General features: G+C 60.5%; 1 protein-coding gene across 1 annotated transcript; it reads left to right on the forward strand.

Annotated features, from left to right (window-relative positions):
* The first annotated feature begins 57 nt into the window (after positions 1-57).
* Positions 58-19,102, forward strand: ODAD1 (outer dynein arm docking complex subunit 1). Its single transcript, XM_062177094.1, has 14 exons — positions 58-438; positions 1,379-1,478; positions 1,581-1,770; positions 8,878-9,000; positions 9,109-9,222; positions 12,236-12,303; positions 13,153-13,340; positions 13,448-13,582; positions 13,804-13,886; positions 13,964-14,132; positions 16,938-17,101; positions 17,433-17,530; positions 17,780-17,858; positions 18,196-19,102. Exons 1-14 carry the CDS (start codon positions 369-371, stop codon positions 18,745-18,747), a joined length of 2,133 nt encoding a protein of 710 aa, XP_062033078.1. The 5' UTR covers positions 58-368; the 3' UTR covers positions 18,748-19,102.
* The last annotated feature ends 4,654 nt before the right edge of the window (positions 19,103-23,756 follow it).

The raw sequence follows: 23,756 nt of genomic DNA on the forward strand, positions 1-23,756 counted from the left end.
CCGTCCGACCGAGCCCCCCGGGCCTCCCGCTCGCAGCCGCTCCGCCCCCTCCCCAGCCTCGCCCCGCGGCCCCGGCCCCTCCCCGGCCGCTGTCCCCGGGCCTCATTGGCCTCTGGTCTCCCCGGTAACCGGACCACAACAGTGAGCCTCAGCGTCAGGGCCCGGCCCCGTTTTCCGGCAGGTAGCGCCCCCCAGCCGTCAGGGGCGCCCCCTCCTCGCTAACCCAACAGCCGAAAGCCCAGAGGCCCTGTCCACGGAGAAGGCGGGAGGCGGGCCCGAGCGAGGTCCCCTGCCCCGTCCCCTTGGAAGAAGTGAGACCCGGGCCCGCTCCGTGCTGTGGCCCGAGGGGGCCGTCCTCTTAGGCCACGATGCCGCTGGGACACTCTGCGGGGAGCAACCGCTCCGAGGACGCCAGCGAGGCCTTGCCGGAGGGCATGGGTAATTCCTGCCTCCGCCCCTGGAGTGGCGGGCCCGGGGCGGTGCAGGGGCGCCCTCTCGTGGCGGCGGCGGCGGGGAGCGCCGTCTGCGGGCCCGGGAGGCCGTGTGGGGCAGTGGTGGGCCCGGCAGGCAGGGAGTGGGGTGGGCTGGCGGGACTGCCGGCCGCAGCGGCTGGAGTGGAGCTAGCCCCAAGCACTGCCAAGAGGAGAGAGCAGGAGGGGTATTTCCCCCAGAGGGAACAGCACGTGGCTAGGGCTGTGTTTCTCAGCCTTGGGGCGGGGTGGTTGTTGGGGGGGTGTTAGGTGCCTGGCAGGGTGTGTAGCACATCCCTGGTCTAGGAACCAGTAGACTCTGCCTCCCTCTCCCCTACATGTCTCCCGACGCCACCACATATCCGTGGGACGGGACTGGACAGATGGGAGGGGTCGGGTCACATGGGGACGTGGAGCCTTGTACACCAGGCCGAGGAGCCGGGACTGTGTCCTTGAGGGCCCTGCAGGTGTTTTGGGGAGGCCGTGGGCATCAGATGGGTGGGGTCCGCTCCGGGAGGATCCTGGGGTGCTGGTCCAGGTGGGAGAGGATGGAGCTGAGGCCCAGAGGAGGAGCTCTGAGCCCAGGGCGAGGAGGCTGGAGGATGGAGCTGAGGCCCAGAGCACCCCGAGGTTCCAGGTCCTGGGTCTCAGCCCCAAAGCACTGAGAAGCCTTTCTCGCGCGCCCTCTAGTGGGGAAATGGATAAGTGTCCCAGCCCCTGCTGGTCTTGGGGTTCAGGGAGTGTGAAGTGACCAGGTGGCCTGAGGGACACTGAGTCCCAGCAGGGGGGGGGTTGAGGCCTGGTCTTTAGTTCAGTTGCAGTTTGAGGGGCCAGAATTCCCAGATCCTGGGCAGGAAGGGGCTGGTGGCACAGACCCCTGTTGAGTCCCCTGTCGACCCCACCCTCAGTGGACTGGGAGCTGAGCCGCCTGCAGAGACAGTGCAAAGTGATGGAGGGGGAGAGGCGGGCCTACAGCAAGGAAGTCCACCAGCGCATCAACAAGCAGCTGTGAGCCGAGCCCCGGGGAGGAGAGGGTTAAAGGGGCTGGGGGTTCGGGCAGGGGCAGCAGCGCTGAGCTCTGCACTGCCCTCCCTCCCCCGGCCTGGGCAGCGAGGAGATCCGGCACCTGGAGGAGGTGCGGGCCAAGCTCCAGATGCAGATCGGCGTGGCCCAGAGCCAGGTCAAGCGGCTGCAGGACAACGAGCGGCTGGAGCAGATGGACCGTCTGCTGAAGTGCCGGGCCCGGGTGCAGGCCGAGGTGGATGAGCTGCAGGCGCAGGCCAGGGCCCTGGACAAGGAGGTGGGTCCTGGGGCCGGGCCCTGGACAGGGAGGTGGGTCCTGGGGCCGGGCCCTGGACAGGGAGGTGGGTCCTGGGGCCGGGGCCGGGTGCGGGCCGAGGTGGACGAGCTGCAGGCGCAGACCAGGGCCCTGGACAGGGAGGTGGGTCCTGGGGCCGGGCCCTGGACAGGGAGGTGGGTCCTGGGGCCGGGGCCGGGTGCGGGCCAAGGTGGATGAGCTGCAGGCGCAGACCAGGGCCCTGGACAGGGAGGTGGGTCCTGGGGCCGGGGCCGGGTGCAGGCCGAGGTGGATGAGCTGAAGGCGCAGACCAGGGCCCTGGACAGGGAGGTGGGTCCTGGGGCCAGGGCCGGGTGCGGGCCGAGGTGGACGAGCTGCAGGCGCAGACCAGGGCCCTGGACAGGGAGGTGGGTCCTGGGGCCGGGGCCGGGTGCGGGCCGAGGTGGACGAGCTGCAGGCGCAGACCAGGGCCCTGGACAGGGAGGTGGGTCCTGGGGCCGGGCTCCAGGCATCGTCACGGTCATGTCCCTGAGCCTCATCTGAGAAGTGGGGCTGTTGACGGCATCCACTGACGGAGCTGTATTCATGGGGAATGTGGGTGGTCGGGGCTTAGCACGGTCCTAGGCATTAAAAAGAAACCGGGGTGGTGGGTGGGTTAGTGAATTTGAGGAAGGTTCGCCCTTTGGAATTGTGGCCATGCCGGCCCTGGAAGATGACGGCAGCGCCGTGCCTCTGCCTCAGGACCCCGCACTCCACGCACCCCCGATGCGCGCAGCTGGGAACGCGCGCAGTTTAGGGCTCGCACGTTTTGCAGGTGGGGTTCTCCCTTCTGCTTTGTGGAGGCCAGGTGCGTTCTGCACGTCCTCGCCTTGGTGTAGACAGGGGTTGGACAGCAGCTTGTCTGGGGGCCCTGCTTCCTTTCTTACCTCCCCGTGAAAGGTTACACCTGCTGCACACAAAGCCGTTACCTTAGGGGTCTGGAGGCCGGAAGTCTGAGGTGGGTCAGGTCAGGGCGTGGGCCCCGCGGGCTGTGCAGGGCCCTTCCCAGCCTCCGAGGCCACTGCACTCCCTGGTTCGGGGCCCCTTCCTGCATAGCCGGAGCCAGCAGTGGCCGGTGGAGTCACCCGGACGCCTGCCCCGTCTCGTCCTCCCCGACTCTGGCCCCTGGGATTACCCTGGGCCTGCCGGGTCCGTGCAGAGGGGTCTGCATCCCGAGATCCTTCCACACGGTTCTCCTGGTGGCTTGAAGGAGCAGCCCGGCCAGAGGTCCAGGGGTGGGGGCGTAGGCATCTTTTTGGGGCTGTTACTCTGTCACCACTTGGTCCTCTTGTGAGTCTGTCTGGCACCCAGTCTCACCCCGCTGGCTTTGGGAAGGCGGATTCTGACGTCCCCATGGCCGCCGCGGGCTGTTCCTGGCAGTGTGCTGGGTCCGTGGGTGTGGGCCACTCGAATTTCTTCCCTCAGGCTTTCCTGACCCAGGCCCAAGCAGTTGGCAAATGAGAAGTCTAGTCTGTTGAAGGGCTGCTTTTTAAAAGAACGTCTTGCGCGCCCCTGACTGTCACTGTGGGAGGCTTTGGTGTGTGCGTGACTCACGTGTGTGCTCACGGCCGTGAAGCATGGAGACTGACACACAGCCCCTGGCGTCAGCCCAGTCACAGCTGCAGTCGACGTCCATCCCTGGCGAAGGCTTTCGGCCAGCAGGAATGAAGAGCAGCCTGGGGGCAGGGGTTGGGCCACTGGTTCAGGGCCTGCCTCAGAGGACCTGGGTTCTGTACCCGGCTCCGGCTCCCGGTGCAGACCCTGGAGGCAGCGACGACAGCTCAAGTGGTTGGGTCCCTGCCGCCCACGTAGGAGACCTGGATTGCGTTCCCAGCTCCTGGCTTTGGCCTGGCCCAGCCCTGGTCATTACAGACATTTGTGGGAAGGAAGCAGCAGATGGGAGCTCTCTCTCTCTCTGCCTCTGTCTCTCTCTTTCAAATAAATAAAATTTAAAAAAGAGAGCAACTAGAAAACATCTACAACAAACATCGTATTTGATAATGAAACATGAAACAAGTTCTCTTTGAGATTAGCAAGAGTGACAGCGTGCCAGCTGGCGCCGTTGCTATCGGCATATAGTGGAGGGAGGGCCTGCCTAGTAGGGTATGGTGAGGGAAAGGAAAAAGAAGATTAAAAGATTAGAGAGGAAGAAGTGAAACTGTGATTATTTATAGAAGCTACTGTGTACAAAGAAGATTCTGAAGACTCTAATGCCAATTTATTATAATTAGCAAGATACTTTAACAGTGTGCTAGCTACGAAATTCATATACAAACTCTCTTATGCTTCCTGTATCAGCAGAGAAACTTTGAGAAAATAAAATAAGACAAACATAACGGCCAGCCGAAATCCCTAGGAGGAAATCTAATAAAGAGTGTGCAAGGCCTCTATGGAGTTAAATTATAACATTTTGTTTATCTACTGAAGATTTGTTTTAGCTATTTTTTTTTCTTTAATTTTGACAGGCAGAGTGGACAGTGAGAGAGACAGAGGGAAAGGTCTTCCTTTTGCCATTGGTTCACCCTCCATTGGCCGCCGCGGCCGGCGCATCGCGCTGATCCGAAGCCAGGAGCCAGGTGCTTCTCCTGGTCTCCCGTGCGGGTGCAGGGCCCAAGGACTTGGGCCATCCTCCACTGCACTCCCGGGCCATAGCAGAGGGCTGGCCTAGAAGAGGGGCAACCGGGACAGAATCCGGCGCCCCGACCGGGACTAGAACCCGGTGTGCCGGCGCCGCAGGCAGAGGATTAGCCTAGTGAGCCGCGGCACCGGCCATATTTTAGCTATTTGAAAGGCACAGTTACAGAGAAAGAGGAAGAAAAAGAGAGAATGGGAGGGCTTCCATTCGCTGGTGCTCTCTCCAAGTGGCTGCGACAACTGGGACTGGGCCAGGCTGAAGCCGGGAGCCTGGAGCCTGAAACTCCATGCATGTCTCCCACGTGGGTGCAGGGGCCCAACCACTTGGGCCATCTTCCACTGCTTTCCCAGGTGCATTAACAGGGAGCTGGATCAGAAGTGGAGCAGTCAGGACTCCAACTGGCGCCCGTATGGGTGCCAGTGTGGAAGGTGGCAACTTAACCCACTGCACCACACACTGGCCTGCGATTCTAACATTGCTGAGAATTTTAAAGACGGTCACTAATGTGGCAATGTACCACATCCATGGATCAGCAGAGTCAGAGTTGTAGATGGTCAGTTGTCCCAAACTAATTGAGGCATTTGACGTGATTGCAAAAAAAAAAAAATTTTTTTTTTGATGACTGTAATTGACAAGCAGATTCCAAAGTTTATATAAAAGTGCAAAGAACAGGGGCTGGCGCTGTGGCACACCGGGTTAAGCCATGACCTGCAGCGCCGGCATTCCTGCTGTTGTGCGTGGAAAAGCAGTAGAGGACGGCCGGAGTCCTTCCTGGCTTTGGCCTGGCTCAGCTCTGGCCATTGCAGCCATTTGGGGAATGAATAAGTGGATGGAAGATTTCTCTCTCCCTCTGTCTCTAACTGTCTTTCAAATAAATAAATAAAAAGAAAAAACAAACAACATGTGAATGAAAGCACCAAGGTGAAGGAGCACTGGTGGGGGGTGTAAGTGGCCACACACGTTCTGAAAAGCCCTTGGCTCCCCACCCACCCCTGCCCCCACTGTCTGTTAAATCTAGAGACAGACCTACCCACCACCTCTGACCAGGGCTGCGTCGTATCTGCGTGGTCACCATCAAGGGCTCTCGGGGTCATCCTGGCACACTGGTGGGGCCCGGCAGGCTACAGCTTGGCACAGGTCACTTCTCTCTGCAGAGGGAGAGAAGGCAGGGAGACAGCGTCAGCGCACCCTCCTCCTCGGGCCGCTAACAGTGGGGCTGCAGGTGTTCCGTACCCAATCACGTTGTTTGCATGATAAACGTTGCCTGGAAACGCAGCTGACATTCTGAATTCACCCCAGCCCGCTGTGTTTCCATGGAAACAGTGCTGGCAGCAAGCCAGAGTGGTCCTTCCGCAGTTTAGATCTGCTGTACCCCTCCCACCGAGAAATTCCGGTTCTGAGCGTCTGCCCGGGCCGGCCGGTGGCCTTCGTGAGGCGGAATGCTAGCAGGTGCATCTTCATCCTGGCCCGCCCGACTAGACACAGCCGGACACCCAGCAGAATTTGAATGAGTCCATCGATGTGGTGTATTTGTAATCCAACAGTATATAGCAGTGAGAAATGAAAGATCTCTGTCTCTCCTCTCCCTGTAACTTTTCCTTTTGAATAAAATAAATCTTTTATTAAAAAATAATGCGGCCGGCGCCGTGGCTTAACAGGCTAATCCTCCGCCTTGCGGTGCCGGCACACTGGGTTCTAGTCCCAGTTGGGGCGCCGGATTCTGTCCCGGTTGCCCCTCTTCCAGGCCAGCTCTCTGCTATGGCCCGGGAAGGCAGTGGAGGATGGCCCAAGTGCTTGGGCCCTGCACCCCATGGGAGACCAGGAGAAGCACCTGGCTCCTGGCTTCGGATCAGCGAGATGCGCCGGCCGCAGCGGCTATTGGAGGGTGAACCAACGGCAAAAAGGAAGACCTTTCCCTCTGTCTCTCTCTCTCACTATCCACTCTGCCTGTCAAAAAAAAAAAAAAAAAAAAAAAAAAGTAAAGAGTTCCCTTAGAGAGAGAGCTTCCATCCACTGCTTCACTCCCCCAAATGCCCACAACAGCCCGGCTGGGCCAAGCTGAAGCCAGGAGTCAGGAACTCCATCCAAATCTCTGATATGAGTGGCAGGGGCCCAAAAAATTGAGCCACCATCTGCTGCTTTCCCAGGTGTATTATCAGGAAGCCGGATCGGAAATAGAGCAACTGACACTCGGGTGTGGGCTACAGCATGGCCTGTAGAGGTTTAACCTGGTCTGCTCCAGCGCCGGCCTCTGAGGATTTGATTTTTATCACAGCAACTACTGAAAACCCAGTTCCACAGAAGTGACATCACAGAAAGGAATGTAGTGGTATCTGATGGTAGACTTTTTTTTTTTAAATTTATTTTATTTATTTGAAAGAGTTACAGAGAGAGGTAGAACCAACCAGAGAGAGAGAGAGAGGTCTTCCATCTGCTGGTTCACTCCCCAGATGGCCGCAATGGCCAGAGCTGAGCCAACCCGAAGCCAGGAGCCAGGAGCTTCTTCCGGGTCTCCCACGTGGGTGCAGGGGCCCAAGCACTTGGGCCATCTTCTACTGCTTTCCCAGACCATAGAAGAGATCTGGGACAGAAGTGGAGCAGCCAGGACTTGAACTGATGCCGGCATTGCAGGCCTGGGCTTTAACCCGCTGTGCCACAGTGCCGGCCCCTAAGCTAGCAGTTCATGTGGTGTCTGGACAAAAACCAGTATCCTCAAAAATCGAAAATATCCCTGTGGTGTTTGGTGTGATGTCTGGAGGTATGTTGGTGTCTTCCACGAGTTCATGGAAATGTGTGTTACAAAAAAGCTATGCATGGGGCTGGTGCTGAGGTGTAGTGGGTAAAGCCGCTGCCTGCAGTGCCGGCATCCCATATGGGCGCCGGTTTGAGTCCCAGCTGCTCCACTTCCGATCCCACTCTCTGAATGGAAAAGCAGCAAAGGATGGCCCAAGTGCTTAGGCCCCTGCACCCACGTGGCAGACGACTGCTCCTGGCTTCCGACGGGTCCATCTCTGGCCATTGTGGCCATCTGGGGAGTGAACCAGCAGGTGGAAAATCTCCCCCCCCAACTCTGCCGTTCCAATCAATCGATTAATCAATCATCTTTAATAAAAAGCTATACATGGATTTGAATTAATTTTGGCATCAAAATAAACTCACCTTTTAATTCCACTTCCAGACTCTCTGAAGTCTCCTTATGTTATTTCACTGAGGCCTCTGTCAAACTGGGGGTGGGGGGGCGTCCAACAGAAAGGCATCCGTCTGGAGGCCGGAAGTGCAAGGCCAGGGCGTCTGCAGGTCTGCTCCAGGCCCCGCCCCTGGTGTCTGGTGCCCCCTGCCACGCAGAAGTGTCAGCTCCATCGCTGCCTTGGTCTCCACATGGCCGTCTCCCTGTGTGACCTCTGTATCCCAAATACCTTCGTGATAAAACAGCAGTCACATTTGGTTAGGCCCCTGCCTAGTGATCTCATTGTACTTTATTAGTATTATTTTTTAAGGATTTATCTATTTATTTGAAAGTCAGAATGACAGAGAGAGAGAGAGAGAGAGAGAGAGAGAGAGAGAGAGAGTCCATCTGCTGGTTCACTCCCCAAGTGACCACAACGGCTGGGCTGGACCAGGTTGAAGCCAGAGACCAGAAACTCCATCGGGGTCTCCCACGCTGGGGGCAGGGGCCCAAGCATATGGGCCATCCACCACTGCTTAGCGCGTTAGCAGGGAGCTGGATCAGAAGTGGAGCAGCCAGGACTCGAACCAGCACCCGTATGGGATGCCAGTGTCACAGGCGGTGGCTTTACCCACTGCACTACAGCGCCGACCCCATGATCTCACTTTAACTCAGTGACCTCTGTTTCCTAATGAGGCCGCATGCTGAGGTGCTGGGGCCTAAGGACTTCAACACAGTTCAGCCTTAGCAGAGCACAAATCCGAAACACAGTGTTCATTCATTCATCCATTCATTCAGCATGACAGAACCGAGAAACCTCTCTGCCCACAGATGAAGATGGAGGAGGAAGGGCAGGTTGGACGCTGGTTTCAGGCATGAGCTGACTCAAGGGGTCTCCTGGGGTTGGGCCCTGCCTCACTACCCACTTGTGCCTGCCAGCCTCCTCCTCCCAGGATCCTCTCTGTTGGTGGTGGTGGCAGGGGCTACGTCAGCAGGTGTCCTGGGACCCCCCCACCTCCCATCTCAGGCGTTTCCCCCCAAGCATTGGGAAAGGAGGCAGGCTGGCCCAGCTCGGGGCTTGTGTGCATCTCCAGGCCAGTCTCTGAGGTTGGCCACGGTCAGGGCAGCGTGTTAGCCTCACCAGAGCCGCACAGAGGGTCACTGGGAACTGTCAGCTGGGCCACCTGGACGGAAGACGGCAGCCACGGCCGGGCACTCCCTGTCGCCCACGCTGGCTGTGACGGACAGGAACCAGTCTCTTTGGTTCCAGATCCAGGAGTGGGAGACCCGGATCTTCACCCAGAGTAAGGATGTCATGGGCCCCGGGTTCGTCCTGGAGCAGAAGGTGAGGCTGCAGCGGCGGATCAAGATCCTGGAGGACCAGCTGGACAGGGTGAGGGGCGGCCTCGCGGAGGGAGGGCCCCGGGAATCCAGCTGCTGAGTCCCAGGGGCCCCAGCTGGGCCAGGTGCCAGCCACACTCTCACGTCGGCCCCGCCCCAGGTCACCTGCCACTTTGACATCCAGCTGGTGCGGAACGCGGCCCTGCGGGAGGAGCTGGACCTGCTGCGCATCGAGAGGAACCGCTACCTGGAGGTGGACCACAGGCTGAGGAAGGTCAGCGGCCTCCTCCCCAGGTCCTGCCCGCGGCTGTGCGCCCGGGGCTGCAAGGGCAGGGCAGACTGGCAGAGAGCGGAGCCAGCAGCGCCAGCCAGGCTCCAGGCACCTGCCTGGCCTCTGGGGCCCTCTGAAGAGCCAGCGCGTCCTCCCGCCCTTCCTCTGTCTCTCCCCCTGTGTGTATGAGTGACCGTGTTTTTGCCAGAGGAAGCCTGTCATTGTGATTGTGGAGCTGTTTGGCTCTCGACGTGTTCGGTGCGGGTTTCCCACCGATGCCGTGCAGCTCTTGCGAGGTGGGACCTGAACGCAGGGGAGTGACCCAGGCGTCCTCTGTCTCAAGGTCGGTGGTCCCAGCGCTGTCCTTTGCCGCTCCAGGCTCCGGGCCAGGGCCCCAGCACACTGGTGCACCTGGAGCAGCCCGCTTCGTGCGGCTTTGTCCCCTGACCTTGACGTTTCAGAGGCTTCCAGGGCAGCTGTGGCTGGACAGCGTCTCGCCCCGTGGGTCCCCTGCTCTGTCCACTCTGCGTGGCAGCCTCAGCAGTGTGGGCACGGGGGCAGGGGGTGCCCGAGGCGGGCAGCTCTGATCCCTTCCCTGTAGCCTGGTGAATATGTGGCCTGCAGCGTTCGGGCATGGGCCTTGCTGCACGGCTGATTTCCTAACCCTGGTGTTTCTCCGCTATTAGAAGAGGGCAGTTTGTTTAAGGAAAGCGCCTCGTTTGGCCCCGGGGGTGTGTGCGTGTGTGGGAGCCTCCCTGCCTTCCGACTGTAGTCTCCGGTAACAGGCAGCTGGGAGTGTGGCTACTCACGTTGACATTCAGACTGTCCCTGTCCCTCTTGTGAGCGCTTCCTTCCTCTGGGGCACGGGGAGGACAGGCCAGGCAGGCGGGACCTGCGCTGTCCCAGTTCTCAGGGGACTCCTGGTTTCTGTCCAGCGAGGAGCAGGTGTCAGGAAACCAGGACACAGGTGCCCTCACTGCTCTTGGCTTCTCTCAGAGCCCTGAGAAACCACATGCACGTTTTATTTATTGACCTAAAACATTTATTTATTTATTTATTTATTTATTTATTTTATTTTATTTTATTTTTTTGACAGGCAGAGTGGACAGTGAGAGAGAGAGAGACAGAGAGAAAGGTCTTCCTTTGCCGTTGGTTCACCCTCCAATGGCTGCTGCGGCCGGCGCACCGCTCTGATCCAAAGGCAGGAGCCAGGTGCTTCTCCTGGTCTCCCATGGGGTGCAGGGCCCAAGGACTTGGGCCATCCTCCACTGCACTCCCTGGCCACAGCAGAGAGCTGGCCTGGAAGAGGGGCAACCGGGACAGGATCGGTGCCCTGACCGGGACTAGAACCCGGTGTGCCGGTGCTGCAGGCAGAGGATTAGCCTAGTGAGCCACGGCGCCGGCCTATTTATTTCAAAAGTCAGAGTTACAGAGAGAGGGGGAGAGACACCCACAGTGAGAGAGAGCTCTTCCATCCTCTGGTTCATTTCCCAAATGGCCACAAAGCCAGCACTGGGCCAGACTGAATGAAGCCAGGAGCTCCATCCAGGTGTCCCAGGTTGGTGGCAGGGGCTCAGGCACTTGGGCCACCTTCCACTGCTTTCCTAGGCCGTAGCAGAGAGCTGGATCAGAAGTATTGCGGCCAGGACTCAACCGGATGCCGATATCGGAGGCTGGCGCTGCAGGTGGCGGCTTAACCTGGTACACCACAGTGCCGGCCCACATGTGTATTTTAAAACCACGAGTTTATGTCAGTGCCTGTAATTCCAGTCCAGCATCGCTATATTTTTTTTTCCTGGAACATTCCGTTTCAGCTATCTCCTTCCCACAGTGGGGACCGTGGCTCCGTCACCCAACATGTGCAGAATTGCTGCAGCTCTGCCCATTCCACACCCCCAAGCCTGGGGCAAGGAAGAGCTCAGGGCTGGAGGCTCCTGTGGGTCGTGCTTGGTCTGCTCTGGCCCCGCTGCCCTGTCCCTGCCGGCCCCGCGGCCCTGGCCCCGCAGCAGCTCTGCCCTTCACGGGCCCCCGCTTCCCTCTGCGCTGGGTTTCCGTTTCTCTCTCTGCTGACCTAGTGACCTTTGTCCTCTGTGAACGTTACCAAGGCTCCGAATCACAGCTGTCCCTACACAGACCTGGAGCCTCCTCCATCTCTCCCAGCCCCATCACCTCCTTTTTAACTTTTATTTATTTATTTATTTATTTACTTGAGAGGCAGAGTTACAGACTGAGAGAGGGAGAGAGAGAGAGAGAGAGAGAGAGAGAGAGAGAGAGAGAGAGAGGTCTTCCATCCGCTGGTTCACTCCTCAAATGGCCGCGATGGCCAGAGCTGGGCTGATCTGAAGCCAGGAGTCAGCAGCATCTTCCAGGTCTCCCACGCGGGTGCAGGGGCCCAAGGACCTGGGCCATCTTCCACTGCTTTCCCAGGCCACAGCAGAGAGCTGGATCAGAAGTGGAGCAGCCGGGACTTGAACCGGCGCCCACATGGGATGCTGGCACTGCAGACGGTTGCTTCACCTGCTATGCCACAGTGCTGACCCCTGTTTCCTTACTTTCTGGTAATCCATTCTGGGTTTCTGTTTGCAAAAGTAAATGTGTACATGTGTGTGTGGAAAAAAATGGAATGAAAAGATAACTTTATTTTGCTGTTATTTTCAAAATCCTATATGGAAGTGTGTGTGTGCATGTACAAAATTCCCCACCTTTCTCCCTCCCTTTCTCACTCATTCTCAAGAACGCTTCACCCGCCCCCACCCCGCCCCCCCCGCCCCAGCACTAATGTGGACGTAGGACGGCAAGCAGTGTGGCCACAGGGCCACGGTTCAGCGACGCCATCCTGGGGAACATTCCCAGGCAGGCGTTTCCCGGCTGTTTTCCCAGCCCCTCCGCTGGCTCTCCCCTGACTGCTGACCTCCCGCTGCACCCTTCCCAAGCTCAGGGGTCGCCCTCGTGGGTGGGGCAGCGCGGGCCTGGGGAGCTAAGGAGCCGGCCTCTCTTTGGTCCTCCTCCCCGGCAGGAGATGCACCTGCTGCAGCACACGGTCAGCACCCTCATCTTCTCCTCCACCTCTGCCTACGCCATCAGGTAGGGGCCCCTCCATGGCATCCCAGGGGGGCGGGGCCCTGGTGATTCAGGTGCACCTGCCTGCAGGCCAAGGTCCCATTCCTGGGGTGTGCGAATGAACCTCACTGGCCCCCGTGGCTCGTGGCTCCCGGCCCATAGGGAGTAAGTAAGGCTTCCTTACCCCGTGGCTAGTGCAGGGCCAAGGGAGATGAGGCAGAGGCAGGGCACCCTGCAGGCGGCAGCAGGCGCTGGCCGAAAGGGACAGAGACTGTCCGGCCACTTCAGGCGGGGACGCTCTGTGCAGGACGGAGCTACCCTCAGTGTGGGCTTCTCTGGCTGGCTGTGGCTCTCAGGGGCTCCAGGCTCCGTCTCTGCCCCTCTCGCTGCCTCAGCCCCGTCCCCATCCTGCTCCCCACGCGTGGTTTCTGGGGCTCTCCCTCCCAGGGACCGGCCCCGGCTCTCCCTCTGCCGTCCCTGGCACCGGAGCCTCAGGTGCGGCGCTGAGGAAACCCTGGCACTCACTGCCCGCCCGCCCTCCCCTCCCTGAGGCCCCGCAGCCCCCAGGCGCCTTCCTGTCCCTGCGGGTTTGTGTGTTCTGGACGTTGCACGCCGAGGTGGGCACACAGTCCCTGGCTGTGGCCTTCTTTCCCGAGGCCCATCTACCCTCGGACCACCACGGCTCCCGGTCCAGCCTCTCGTGTGGCTTCTCTCTCTCCAAGTCCTCGGAGCTCCTGTGGGCTCGTTCTTAGCGATTCCCAGTCCCGATTCTGCCCGCCCCTGTGACTTCAGGCCGACCCCACCCGCCCCCACAACCCCAGGCCGACCCCTACCCGGCCCGCAATGGCCCTGACCCCGGCTGGCCTCCCCCAGGGAGGAGGCGAAGGTCAAGATGGGCATGCTGCGGGAGCGCGCCGACAAGGAGGTGGCGCAGAACGAGACGGAGGCGCAGGCGCTGCGGCGGCAGATCGCGCACCTGGAGCGGCTGCACCGCTTCCTCAAGCTCAAGCACGACGAGCGGCAGCCGGACCCCGCCGTCCTCGAGAAGCGCGAGCAGCGCGGTGAGCCCGCGCCCGGCCGAGCAGTGGGCGCCTCGCTCGGCGGCCCGCGTGCGCCCCGCCGCCAGCCGCCGCCCGGGACGCCGACCGCGCCGCTCCGTCTTCCGCAGCCCGGGAGGAGGCCGAAGGCCTCCGCAAGACCTCCCAGGAGAAGCTGGTGCTGCGCTACGAGGACGCCCTGAGCAAGCTGTCCCAGCTCACCGGGGAGAGCGACCCCGACCTGCTGGTGCAGAAGTACCTGGAGAGTGAGTAGGGCCCGGGCGGGGCAGGAGGCCGGCACCGGGACGTCGCGGGTGGAGCCCGCACGCCCGACTCCCCCACCCGCCTCCGGGCCGACGCCTGTGTCCCTCTGTCCCGTGACGCGTCTGTCTGCTCCATCTGCCCGCACTTGTCTCCGTGGCCCGTCTCTCTGCCTTTGCGGCTGGCGTTCTTTATCGCTCTGTCTGCCTTTGCCGACGCCCCCAAGTGGAGGAGCGCAACTTCGCCGAGTTCAACTTCATCAACGAGCAGAACTCGGAGCTGCAGCGGCTGCAGGACGAGATCAAGGAGGTGAGGCTGAGCGCGCTCCTCCCCTCCCGCCTGCACGCCGCCGCGCACGGCGCCAGCCTCCCGCCCCTGTCCCGCAGATGCAGGAGGCTCTGGTGAACGCGCGGCTCAGCGAGGAAAGCCGGCACTCGCAGCAGGAGACGGAGCGCGAGGTGCTGCAGCAGCGCGTGGACGCCGTGCGCTCCGAGTGCGAGAACCTCGAGGCCCGCTGCGGGGAGCTGCGCGGGCAGCTGGAGAAGCTCAAGACCGGTGAGTGCGGGGGCGGGGCCTCTCCCTGCCAGGACTTCTTCCCTGGGGGCCTTCCAGGGAGGCCATTGTGCTACCCGTCCATCCCACAGCCACCCCTCCACACACCCGCCCATCCATCCATCCCACAGCCACCCCTCCACCCACCCAGGCATCCACCCACCCACCCATCCATCCACTCCACAGCCACCCACCCATTCATCTATCCACCCACCCACCCATCCATCCATCCATCCCACAGCCACCCCTCCACCCACCCACCCATCCACCCACCCATCCATCCATCCATCCCACAGCCACCCCTCCACCCACCCACCCATCCATCCACTCCACAGCCACCCACCCATTCATCTATCCACCCACCCATCCATCCATCCATCTATCCATCCATCCCACAGCCACCCCTCCACCCACCCACCCATCCATTCATCTATCCATCCTACAGCCGCCCACCCAGACATCTACCCATCCATCCCACAGCCACCCCTCCACCCACCCACCCATCCATTCATCCATCCATCCTACAGCCGCCCACCCAGACATCCACCCACCCACCCACCCATCCATCCATCTATCCATCCATCCCACAGCCACCCCTCCACCCACCCACCCATTCCCCCACCCCCACCCCCATCTATCCACCCTTCCTTTCACAAGTGCCTGGCGTGGGCTTGTTGGGTCCTGGTGTGGGCGCCTGTTGGTAACTGCTGGATGCTCCACGCCGGCTGCAGCCCCACAGTGAGTCTGGGCACCCCAGACGCTTCCCCCCCTCCCTGACGCTTCATGTTGGCGGCTGGACGTGTGCACGGTACCTCTGTGAACGTGTGTGCCCCTGAGGACTGACGGTATCCGCACCTTCTAGGCCAACAGGCTGTCTTGGGGACATTCCCATTCAATCTTGTGCACTGGGCTTTTGAAACTATTGGGCTCTTTGTCCTGTTACAGCTGAATTGCAGGAGTTCTTTGTAGGTCCTGGGTTGGCGTCGTTTGGCGGATATTTTCTCCCATACTAAAGCTTGCCCTTTTCACCTTTCTGTGAAAAGCTCAGTGTGTGTGTTCTTTTTCTGCTACCACAGTGAGATCCTGAGGGTGGGTACTTGATAAAGGAGAGAGGTCTACTTGGCTGGCAGTTGTGGGGCTTCAAGGGCGTGGCAGCGGCATCGTGGCAGGGGCACTTGTGGAAGGGAGAGATGATGAGACAGGAAGTCAGGGGCCAGGCCTACCTTTTGTCTTTTTCTTCTTTAAAAGGGTTGTTTATTTATTTGCAAGCCAGAGTTACAGAGAGGGAGGGAAAGACAGAGAGAGAAAGACAGACAGACAGACACATCTTCCATCCACTGGTTCGCTCCCCAGATGGCAGCAATGGCCATAGCTGGGCCAGGCGGAAGCCAGCAGCCTGGGACTCCATCTGGTCTCCCACATGGGTGGCAGGGACCCAAGCACTTGGGCCATCCTCTGCTGCTTCTCCTAGGCCATTAGCAGGGAGCTGGGTAGGAAGTGGAGCAGCCAGGACTTGAACCAGCACCCATATAGGATGCTGGCATCGCAGGTGGCAGCTTAACCATTATGCCACAGGGACGGCCCTGGATTTTCTCTTTTTATTGCCAATGCGAAATGCTGTGCTGGTTTGCAACTTTGTCTTTCTTTCATTTTTTTTAAAGGATTTATTTATTTTATTTGAAAGGCAGAGTTACACAAAGAGAAAGGAGAGACAGTCTTCCATCTGCTGGTTCATTCCCAAATTGGCTTCAACAACGGGGGCTGGGCCATGCTGAAGCCAGGAGCCAGAAGCTTCTTCTGGGTCTCCCACATAGCCCCAGTCCTTGGGCCCATCTTCTGCTGCTTTCTCATGTGAACTAGCTGGGAGCTGGATCAGAAGTGGAGCAGCCAGGTCTTGAACCCATATGGGATGCCGGCACTGCAGGTGGCAGCTTTACCTACAGTGCTGGCCCCAGCTTGTTTTTTTTTTTTTTTTTTTAAAGATTTATTTATGTATTTGAAAAACAGAATGAGAGAGAGAGAGAGAGAGAGAGAGAGAGAGAGAGAGAGAGAGTGTCTTCCATCTGCTGATTCAGTCCCCAAATGGTAGCAGTGGCTCGGGCTGAGCCAGGCTGAAGCCAGGAGCCAGGGGCTCCAGCTGGGTTTCCCATGTGAGTGGCGGAAGCCCATGCACTTGGCCATCATCTGCTGCTGCTTTCCCAGGCCCATCAGCAGGGAGCATTCAAAGTGGAGCAGCCGGGACTCAAACCCGTGCTCTGATGTGGAATGCCAGCATTACAAATGGCAGTTTACTCCTCAAATGGCATAAACCCCAGGGCTAAGCCAGACCGAAGCCAGGAGCCAGGAGCTCCATCCAGGTCCCACATGAGTGCAGGGGCCCAAGGACTTGGGCCATCTGCTGGTGCTTTTTCCAGGCCATTAGTAGGGAGCTGGATCGGAAGTGGAGCAGCTGGGACTCGAACCGGCGCCCATATGGGATGCTGGCGCCGCAGGGGGCAACTTTACCTACTACTCTACAGTGCTGGGTGCATCCCATGAACTTTCTGAAGTGCCCTTGTCTGAGCAGGCCGCGTGTGGGTCATGAGAAGTGACCCATAGGTCAACCCAGGTCGTGTGCACCTGGGGTCACGTGTTAGGAAACGCGGAGACGACAGCCCTGGAGCCGTGCAGCGCCCTCCCTGCCTGGCCCGTGGGTGGGCACTCCCCGGGGGTCGCCCTCCCTGTGGTGCCTTCCTGCTGCCCCGGCAATCTCGGGCCTGTCCCGCCGGGTCTCTGCGGAACAGTGACAGCCGCCGCCGCTAATCCCAGACATCCAGGTGCTCTTCACCAAGGCCAACTGCGACCGCAGCGCCATCGACGACCTGCTGGGCGTCAAGACGCACCTGCGGGACCGGGACCTGGGCCTCTACCTGGGCATCATCGAGAAGCGGCTGATGCAGTTCCTCACGGTGCAGGCCTTCCTGGACACGCAGGTGCGGCGGAGCGGTGGGGCGGGGCGGGGTGGGGCGGTGCTGGGCCAAGTCTGCGCGGAGGCGGGGCAGGGCCGGGGCGGGGGTGGCGGGGGCAAGGCCGGGCGGGGCGGGGCGGGGCGGGGCCAGGGTTGCCTGGGGCCTGGGTGGGGCCAGGGCTGCGCGCGGGGGGGGGGGGCTGGGGCGGGGCGATGCTGGGGCGGGGCGGGGCCAAGTCTTCGCGGAGGCGGGGCAGGGCCGGGCGGGGCGGGGCGGAGCAGGGCCGGGGCGGGGTGGGGTGGAGATGGGCCAGACCCGGGCACGGGCCCCGCTCACCCAGGCTCCTGCTCCCCAGGGCTACACGTCCCTGGCGGATGCAGCCCTGATGGTGCTGGGCCAGAGCCTGGAGGAACCCCCCAAGAAGGTCATCCCACTGCAGCCCCCGGACAACCTGTGAGGCTCAGGGCGTGGGGGCGGGGCTTCCTGGAGACAGAGACGAGGTCTGGGGGCTTTGGGCCAGACGGCGGCGGGAGGGGGTGGCCCTGGGTTAGGAAGGGAAGCGGGGGCCTCCAGGGACCCAGAGAAGTGGGGGCTCTAAGAGGCTCACAGGAAGCTGGCGCCTTAGGTGTTTCAGAAGGGGGCTGGGGTCTCCGGCTTTTTGCGGTAAAGAGCCTGGTCCCTTCCGTCTCCTCTCCACTCTAGGGAGGACCCTCCAGGGCTGGTGGTCAAAGATGACCACCCGATGAGTAAGGAGGAGCTGCTGAGCCAAGTGGTGAAGTCGGTGAGAGCCGGAGCCCTGGGAGCCCCGGGAGGCACGGCAGAGCCCCGCCCCAGCCCAGCTCTCTGCCTTGACAGGTGGAGCAGCGGGAGCCGGCCCCGCCTCCGCCCCGCCCCCCGGCCCAAGCTCACTGCCTTGACAGGTGGAGCAGCGGGAGCCGGCCCCGCCCCCGCCCCGCCCCCCGGCCCAGCTCACTGCCTTGACAGGTGGAGCAGCGGGAGCCGGCCCCGCCCCGGCCCCGCCCCCCGGCCCAGCTCACTGCCTTGACAGGTGGAGCAGCGGGAGCCGGCCCCGCCCCCGCCCCGGCCCCGCCCCCCGGCCCAGCTCACTGCCTTGACAGGTGGAGCAGCGGGAGCTGGCCCAGGAGCAGCAGCAGAAGGAGCTGGCGGAGGCCGTGAAGAAGGAGGACAGCACCCCCAGCCTGGGCTTCACCGGCCCCCGGGGCGCCAGCTCCGGCCTCTCCCTGGGGACCCCCAAGAAGCCGGACGGGGTGCCGGGCTCCATCCTGAGCCAGAGGACGAGCAAAGGCCGTGGCACGAGCTCCATGAGCCGCGTCACGTTCGGTGTCCCCGACCCCAGCCTCGGCCAGCTGTCCAGCAGTGCCTCCTTTAGGGAGCGCAGCTCCAGCACAGCGCAGGGGACCCTGGTCAGCACCAGCGCCAGCGGGGCCCCGGGCTCCAGCCGGGCCTCAAGCCGGGGCCGCGTAACCTTTAGACCCGCCAGCTCCAGCAGCTACCTGGGCTCCACTGGCTACGTGCAGTCCAGCAGAGGCCAGGAGAGCTCGGGGAGCAGAGGCCTCAGCTCCGGCAAGGGCCAAGCGTCCAGCACCGGCCGTGCCTCCAGCACCGGCCCCAGCTCCTCTGCCAGCAGAGACCCCCGGTGCTACTACTAGGGCGCCCGGACCCCGGCCTGCCCCCGGCTCTTCGCACTGTCTTCTCTGCCTCTGCCTGTCTACTCGCCTGTGGCCCTGCCTCTCCATCCGTCCCCAGCTGTCTCCTGCGCGTCTCTGATCCTCTCCGGTTTCATTGCTTTCCGCCTCCCAGTCCCCCGGGCTCGCTCTCCGGTCCCTTGTGTATCTTGTCCCCATCTCTGTCCCCGTTGATCCCCTGCCTCCTGCTCTGCTCCCCGGTTTCCAGCGCTTTCTTCTTTGTCTCCCAGCCTCTCCTGGAGTCTTGGGTCCCTGTCGCTGAAGTCCCTCCTTCCCCACCCTCCCCAGGAGCCCCCCAGGACCTACCAGATGAGCTGTGCCCTAAATAAAGGTCACAGCCTGGCGGCAAGCATGTCTCCCACGCGGGTGCAGGGGCCCAAGCACTTGGGCCATCTGCTGCTGCTTTCCCAGGCCACAGCAGGGAGCTGGACCGGAAGTGGAGCAGCCGGGACTCGAACAGGTGCCCATATGGGATGCCACCACCGCAGGCGGAGGACTAACACACCTCCCCCATTCTCCTTCCATGATTCCTAAAGCCTCCGCCTGCACCGGACGTGCACTGCCCCCTTCACAGGCATTGGTCAGAGTGGGTCACCTGACCTGATGTGAGCGGGTGGGAAGCCTGGCTCCCTGTGTCTGGGCGGGGGAGAGGGAGGAGCCCCGGGATCCCAGAGGAGGGCCGCCCTGCCCGCCTCGCCCGTGCCCTGCCCACACTCAGTGCATCAAACCCAAGCAGACCCCGCCCCGAGGAGATGGCGCTGAGCGTCCTCCCCCGGATGGAACAGCAAGTGCGTCACAGCCTGGCGGGAGGTGGCCCCGGCCTGGGACAGCGCCGGGTACCTTGGCCCTCAGCAGCCGCGGGCGTCTCTTCTGTAAAGCACGGGGTGTTCACGCCACACCTCCACCACCCTCCCACATGCTCTTAGTTTTTACAAAGTTTTGTTTGAAAGGCGGAGAGGCAGAGCTCTTCCATCCACTGGCTTGCTCCCCAAATGTCCACCACGGTCAGGGCTGGGCCAGGCCAAAGCCAGGAGCTCCATCCGGGTCTCCCACGTGGGTGCAGGGCCCCAAGCACTTGGGTCATCTGCTGCTGCTTCCCCAAGCCATCAGCAGGGGGCTGGATGGGAAGTGGAGCAGCCGGGACTCGAACCAGAACTCAGATGAGAGATGCTGGCGCTGCGTGCTGGCCTAACCAGCTGTGCCAGGACCTGGGCCTGTGCCATAGACGGGGCACAGTAGCAACGCCGTGGGAATAATTGTTCTGGGGTGTTTGGGGGGGGGGGGGGGACAAGAAAGCCAGTCTGCGCATGCGCGGTGCCCTGCAGCTGTTTTTCTGAAAGTTGGACGTGTGAATGCAGGGGGCTGGCCGCCCGTGAGGACGAATACGATGTCACCTTCCTCACCCGTCCCCTGGGACCCCGGAACTCGGCGCGGTCACTCTGGGGCCAGCTGGCAATTGTGTAAGGACTGGGTCTTCGGGAGAGAGCATCCCGACCCGCGGTGCCGCCAGGGCTGTGGGGTGAAAACCGTCCCCACTGCGGCCTGCGCCCCCGAGCGATGGATGAGCTGCCCCGGCCCGCCCCCGGCCCGCCCCCGGCCCGTGCCCTCCCAGCTCTCACCCCACAGCAAACTGCAGCAGACGGTAACCCAACACCTCTGCTCAGTGGAAGTCCCCGGGCGGGTGTTTGGCACAGAGGATGCCGCCCGGGACGCAGGCATCCCGCGTCCTGGGTCTCAGTCCCCGCTCTGCCTCCGCGCCCTGGGAGGCGGCAGGTGCCGGCTCGACCATCGGAGCTAGCAGGACGCTGGATTGATTGACCGTGGAGTAGCTGGGCTGGGATGCGCGCAGCTCTGATGTGGGACGTGGACCTCCCAAGCTGACTTAACCACTGCCCCGCCCGCCCTCCCCGGGCCCAGGGCTTTCTCGTGCAGGGAAGAATCACTGGACGCGGCCCCCAGTGCTGCAGTTTGGGGACACCCCTGCAACCCCTTTCACTGAACCGGCGTCGGCGCGGCGCGGCCTTACTCGGCTCCGTCGCCAGGGGGCGCCCGCGCCGCGCCGGGAACGGCTCAGCCCTGGCCCTCGGACGCGGCCAGCCCGCGATGTCCTGCTCCCGCCTCGGGACGGGACGCCCGGATCTCGAGCAGGGTTCTTGGGGCCGAGCCCTGCGGGGGACTCGGGGGTCGAGAAGGCGCTGGCTCCGCCAAGACCCCCGTGCATCCTTCCTTCCGTCCACAGCGGTCATTGAATGTCCACCCCGTGTCCCGCAGAGGCCCCCTCCCGAGCTCCACCCCCGGCCGAAGGACAGAGAGAACCCGACGTCGCAGCCCCGTCCGCACGGCGCAGGCGCCGGCCCGCAGCTCCGGACGTGGCCTCGGTGCCAGAGCGGTGGCCGTGGGCAAAGTCCGCCCTCGGCCGAGCCCCTGCACCCACGTGGGAGACCGGGGTGGAGCTCCTGGCTCCTGGTTTTGGCCTGGTCCAGCCCTGGCCGTTGTGGCCATCTGGGGATTGAACCTACGGATGGAATCTCTCTCTGTCACTCTGCCTTTCAAATAAATGAATAAATTTTTAAAAAAAAATTGATAAAGTAATAACTTCAATTTAAAACAACAAAAGTACAAAATCAGGATAAAAAAAGAGCCGTGCCTGGCCCTGTCCCGCCCCTGGGGGAGCAGATGCTGTGGTGTGAGGGGTTTGTTTTGCTTTTTCCCTTATTTTTAAATAATAATAATTATTATTTTGCTCTTTCCTTAAGGCCAGAGCTCATGAACTATGGCCCAGATGCCAAAGTTGCCTGGGAGCTGAGGATGCTTTTACAGTTTTAAATGGCTGGAAAAAATATATTTAATTTATATTATAATTATATAATGTTATAATATATCAATTAATTAAAATATAATTAATATATAAATATAATATAAAATACAATTGATTATATATTAATATAGATTAATAAATTATAACATATGTTATAATATATAGACAGTCTGATGCCACACAACTGCTGTGTGGGGTTCATGCTGTCAGCACTTGGATGTGGTTTAGCTGTGGACAGTGGGCATGTCCGCTGTACAAAGTTGCACCCAGGTTTTTATTTTTTTTCCAAGATTATTTTCAAGATGATTTATGTGAAAGGCCGAGTTACAGAGAGGCAGAGGCAGAGAGAGAGAGAGAGAGAAAGAGAGAGAGAGAGAGAGGTCTTCCATCCTCTGGTTCACTTCCCAGATGGCCGGAATGGCCCTGCCCCACGCGTGCTTCCTGTCCCACGCCCTGGGCAAGCTGTGCTGATGGCACCTGCTAGGTAGTCAGGGCTGCACACCCTGAGTTCTGTTCCAACTTTCTCATGGCTCTTGTCTTCCTTCCTGCCTTCCTTCCTCTCTCTGTCTGTCTCTGTCTCTGTCTCTGTCTCTCTCTGTCTCTCTCTCTTCTCCCCAGGCAACAGAAACTATCTATTTCGACATTTTCCCTCGCCTCCAACGATGGGCCCTCCTGAGACTCCGGGCATCCCCCCTGGAACAACGGTTGGAGTCCCGGCTGCCCCACTTCCGATCCAGCTCCCGTTAAGGTGTCTGGGAAAGCAGCAGGTGGTGGCCCAAGTGCTCGGGGCCCTGCACCCATCGGGGAGACCAGGATGGAGTTTCAAGCCCCTGGCCCAGCCCTGGCTGTTGCGGCCACTTGGGGAGGGAAGATTCATTCTCTCTCTCTCTCTCTCTCCCTTTTAAATAAATATGTCTGTAAAAGAAAAAAAAAGTCTGGCTGTTCCTTAAACCTTGTAAGCAGGTTATGTGCCACCCCCCCCCCCCACACTGGCCAAGGTCAGGGGTCTTTGGGGGGCCTAGAGACCCCCAGGGAGGCTCTGGGGAAGCTGTGGCTCTGCCGGTGGGTGTCGGTGACTTTCTCCCTTGCTGGAATCCGGAGCAGCCCGTGGAGGGGCGGCACCTGCAGCCGGAACTTCTGTGTTATGGAAGAGACAAACCATGCTGGAAGATGGAACGAGTGGGGCCTTAAAGTGTGTACAGAGGCGGCACTGCTGTCGCCGGTGCCGAAGGGGGCGGAAGCCGCGGCAGAGGAGGGAGAATGGTTGTTTACGGTGACCCAGATGGTGTAGGGGAGCAACGTCCCTTCCCCATGGGGCATGGCCACCGAGCTTCGTCACACACATTGTCAACATTTTCTTCTTAAAGATTCATTTATTTGAAAGGAAGAGCGAGCGAGAGACAGATCTTCCATCTGCTGGTTCACTCCCCAGATGGCCACCGTGGCCAGGACGAAGCCAGGGAGCCAGTTTCCCATATGGGTGGCAGAGGCTCAAGTCCTTGGGCCAGCCTCTGCTGCCTCCCTCCCAGGGTGAGAGAACCACCCTCTGTCCTCTGCCTTTCAGGATGTGTGGGTTTTATTACGTCTGTCTTGTGTCAAGTTGGAGTAACTCCACGAAGGAAGATTCAAGCAGGTGTGGTCCATTTCCCAATCATTTGGTGCATTTTGAGAGAATGAATTAGTGAGGCACCTGTGGGCATTATATGGGAGCGCCTCCTGCTTTATTAAAACAAATGAGATCAGTGGTACCAGCTTAGAATAATTAAAGACTGGCAGGGGTTGGCACCGTGGCATAGCCGGCAACGCCGCTGCCTGTGACATTGGCTTCCCATATGGTCTCCAGTTCGAGTCCTGGCTGCTCTCTTCTTCTGACCCAGCTCTCTGCTGTGGCCTGGGAAAGCAGCAGAAGATGGCCCAAGTCCTTGGGTTCCTGTCACCCAGGTTGGGGACCTGGAAGAAGCTCCTGGCTTCAGATTGGCACAGCTCTGGCAGTTGTGGCCATTTGGGGAGTGAATCAGTAGATGGAAGACCTTTCTCTGTCTCTCTCTGCCTTTTAGATACATACATTAATCACCAGGGGGTCTGGTGATCTTCATGGGACCAGAGCCGTGGGCGCAGGGACTTTGTGAAGTGATACAAGGAAAAGACAAGGGCT

Source organism: Lepus europaeus, chromosome 19 (assembly GCF_033115175.1).
Source record: "Lepus europaeus isolate LE1 chromosome 19, mLepTim1.pri, whole genome shotgun sequence".
Classification (NCBI taxonomy): Eukaryota; Metazoa; Chordata; class Mammalia; order Lagomorpha; family Leporidae; genus Lepus; species Lepus europaeus.

Coding starts and splice junctions, on each gene's coding strand:
- ODAD1 (XM_062177094.1), top strand. CDS start 369: ATGCCGCTGGGACACTCTGCGGGGAGCAACCGCTCCGAGGACGCCAGC. Junction 13,341..13,447: donor CGAGAAGCGCGAGCAGCGCG/GTGAGCCCGCGC, acceptor CGTCTTCCGCAG/CCCGGGAGGAGGCCGAAGGC. Junction 17,859..18,195: donor TGAGCCAAGTGGTGAAGTCG/GTGAGAGCCGGA, acceptor CTGCCTTGACAG/GTGGAGCAGCGGGAGCTGGC.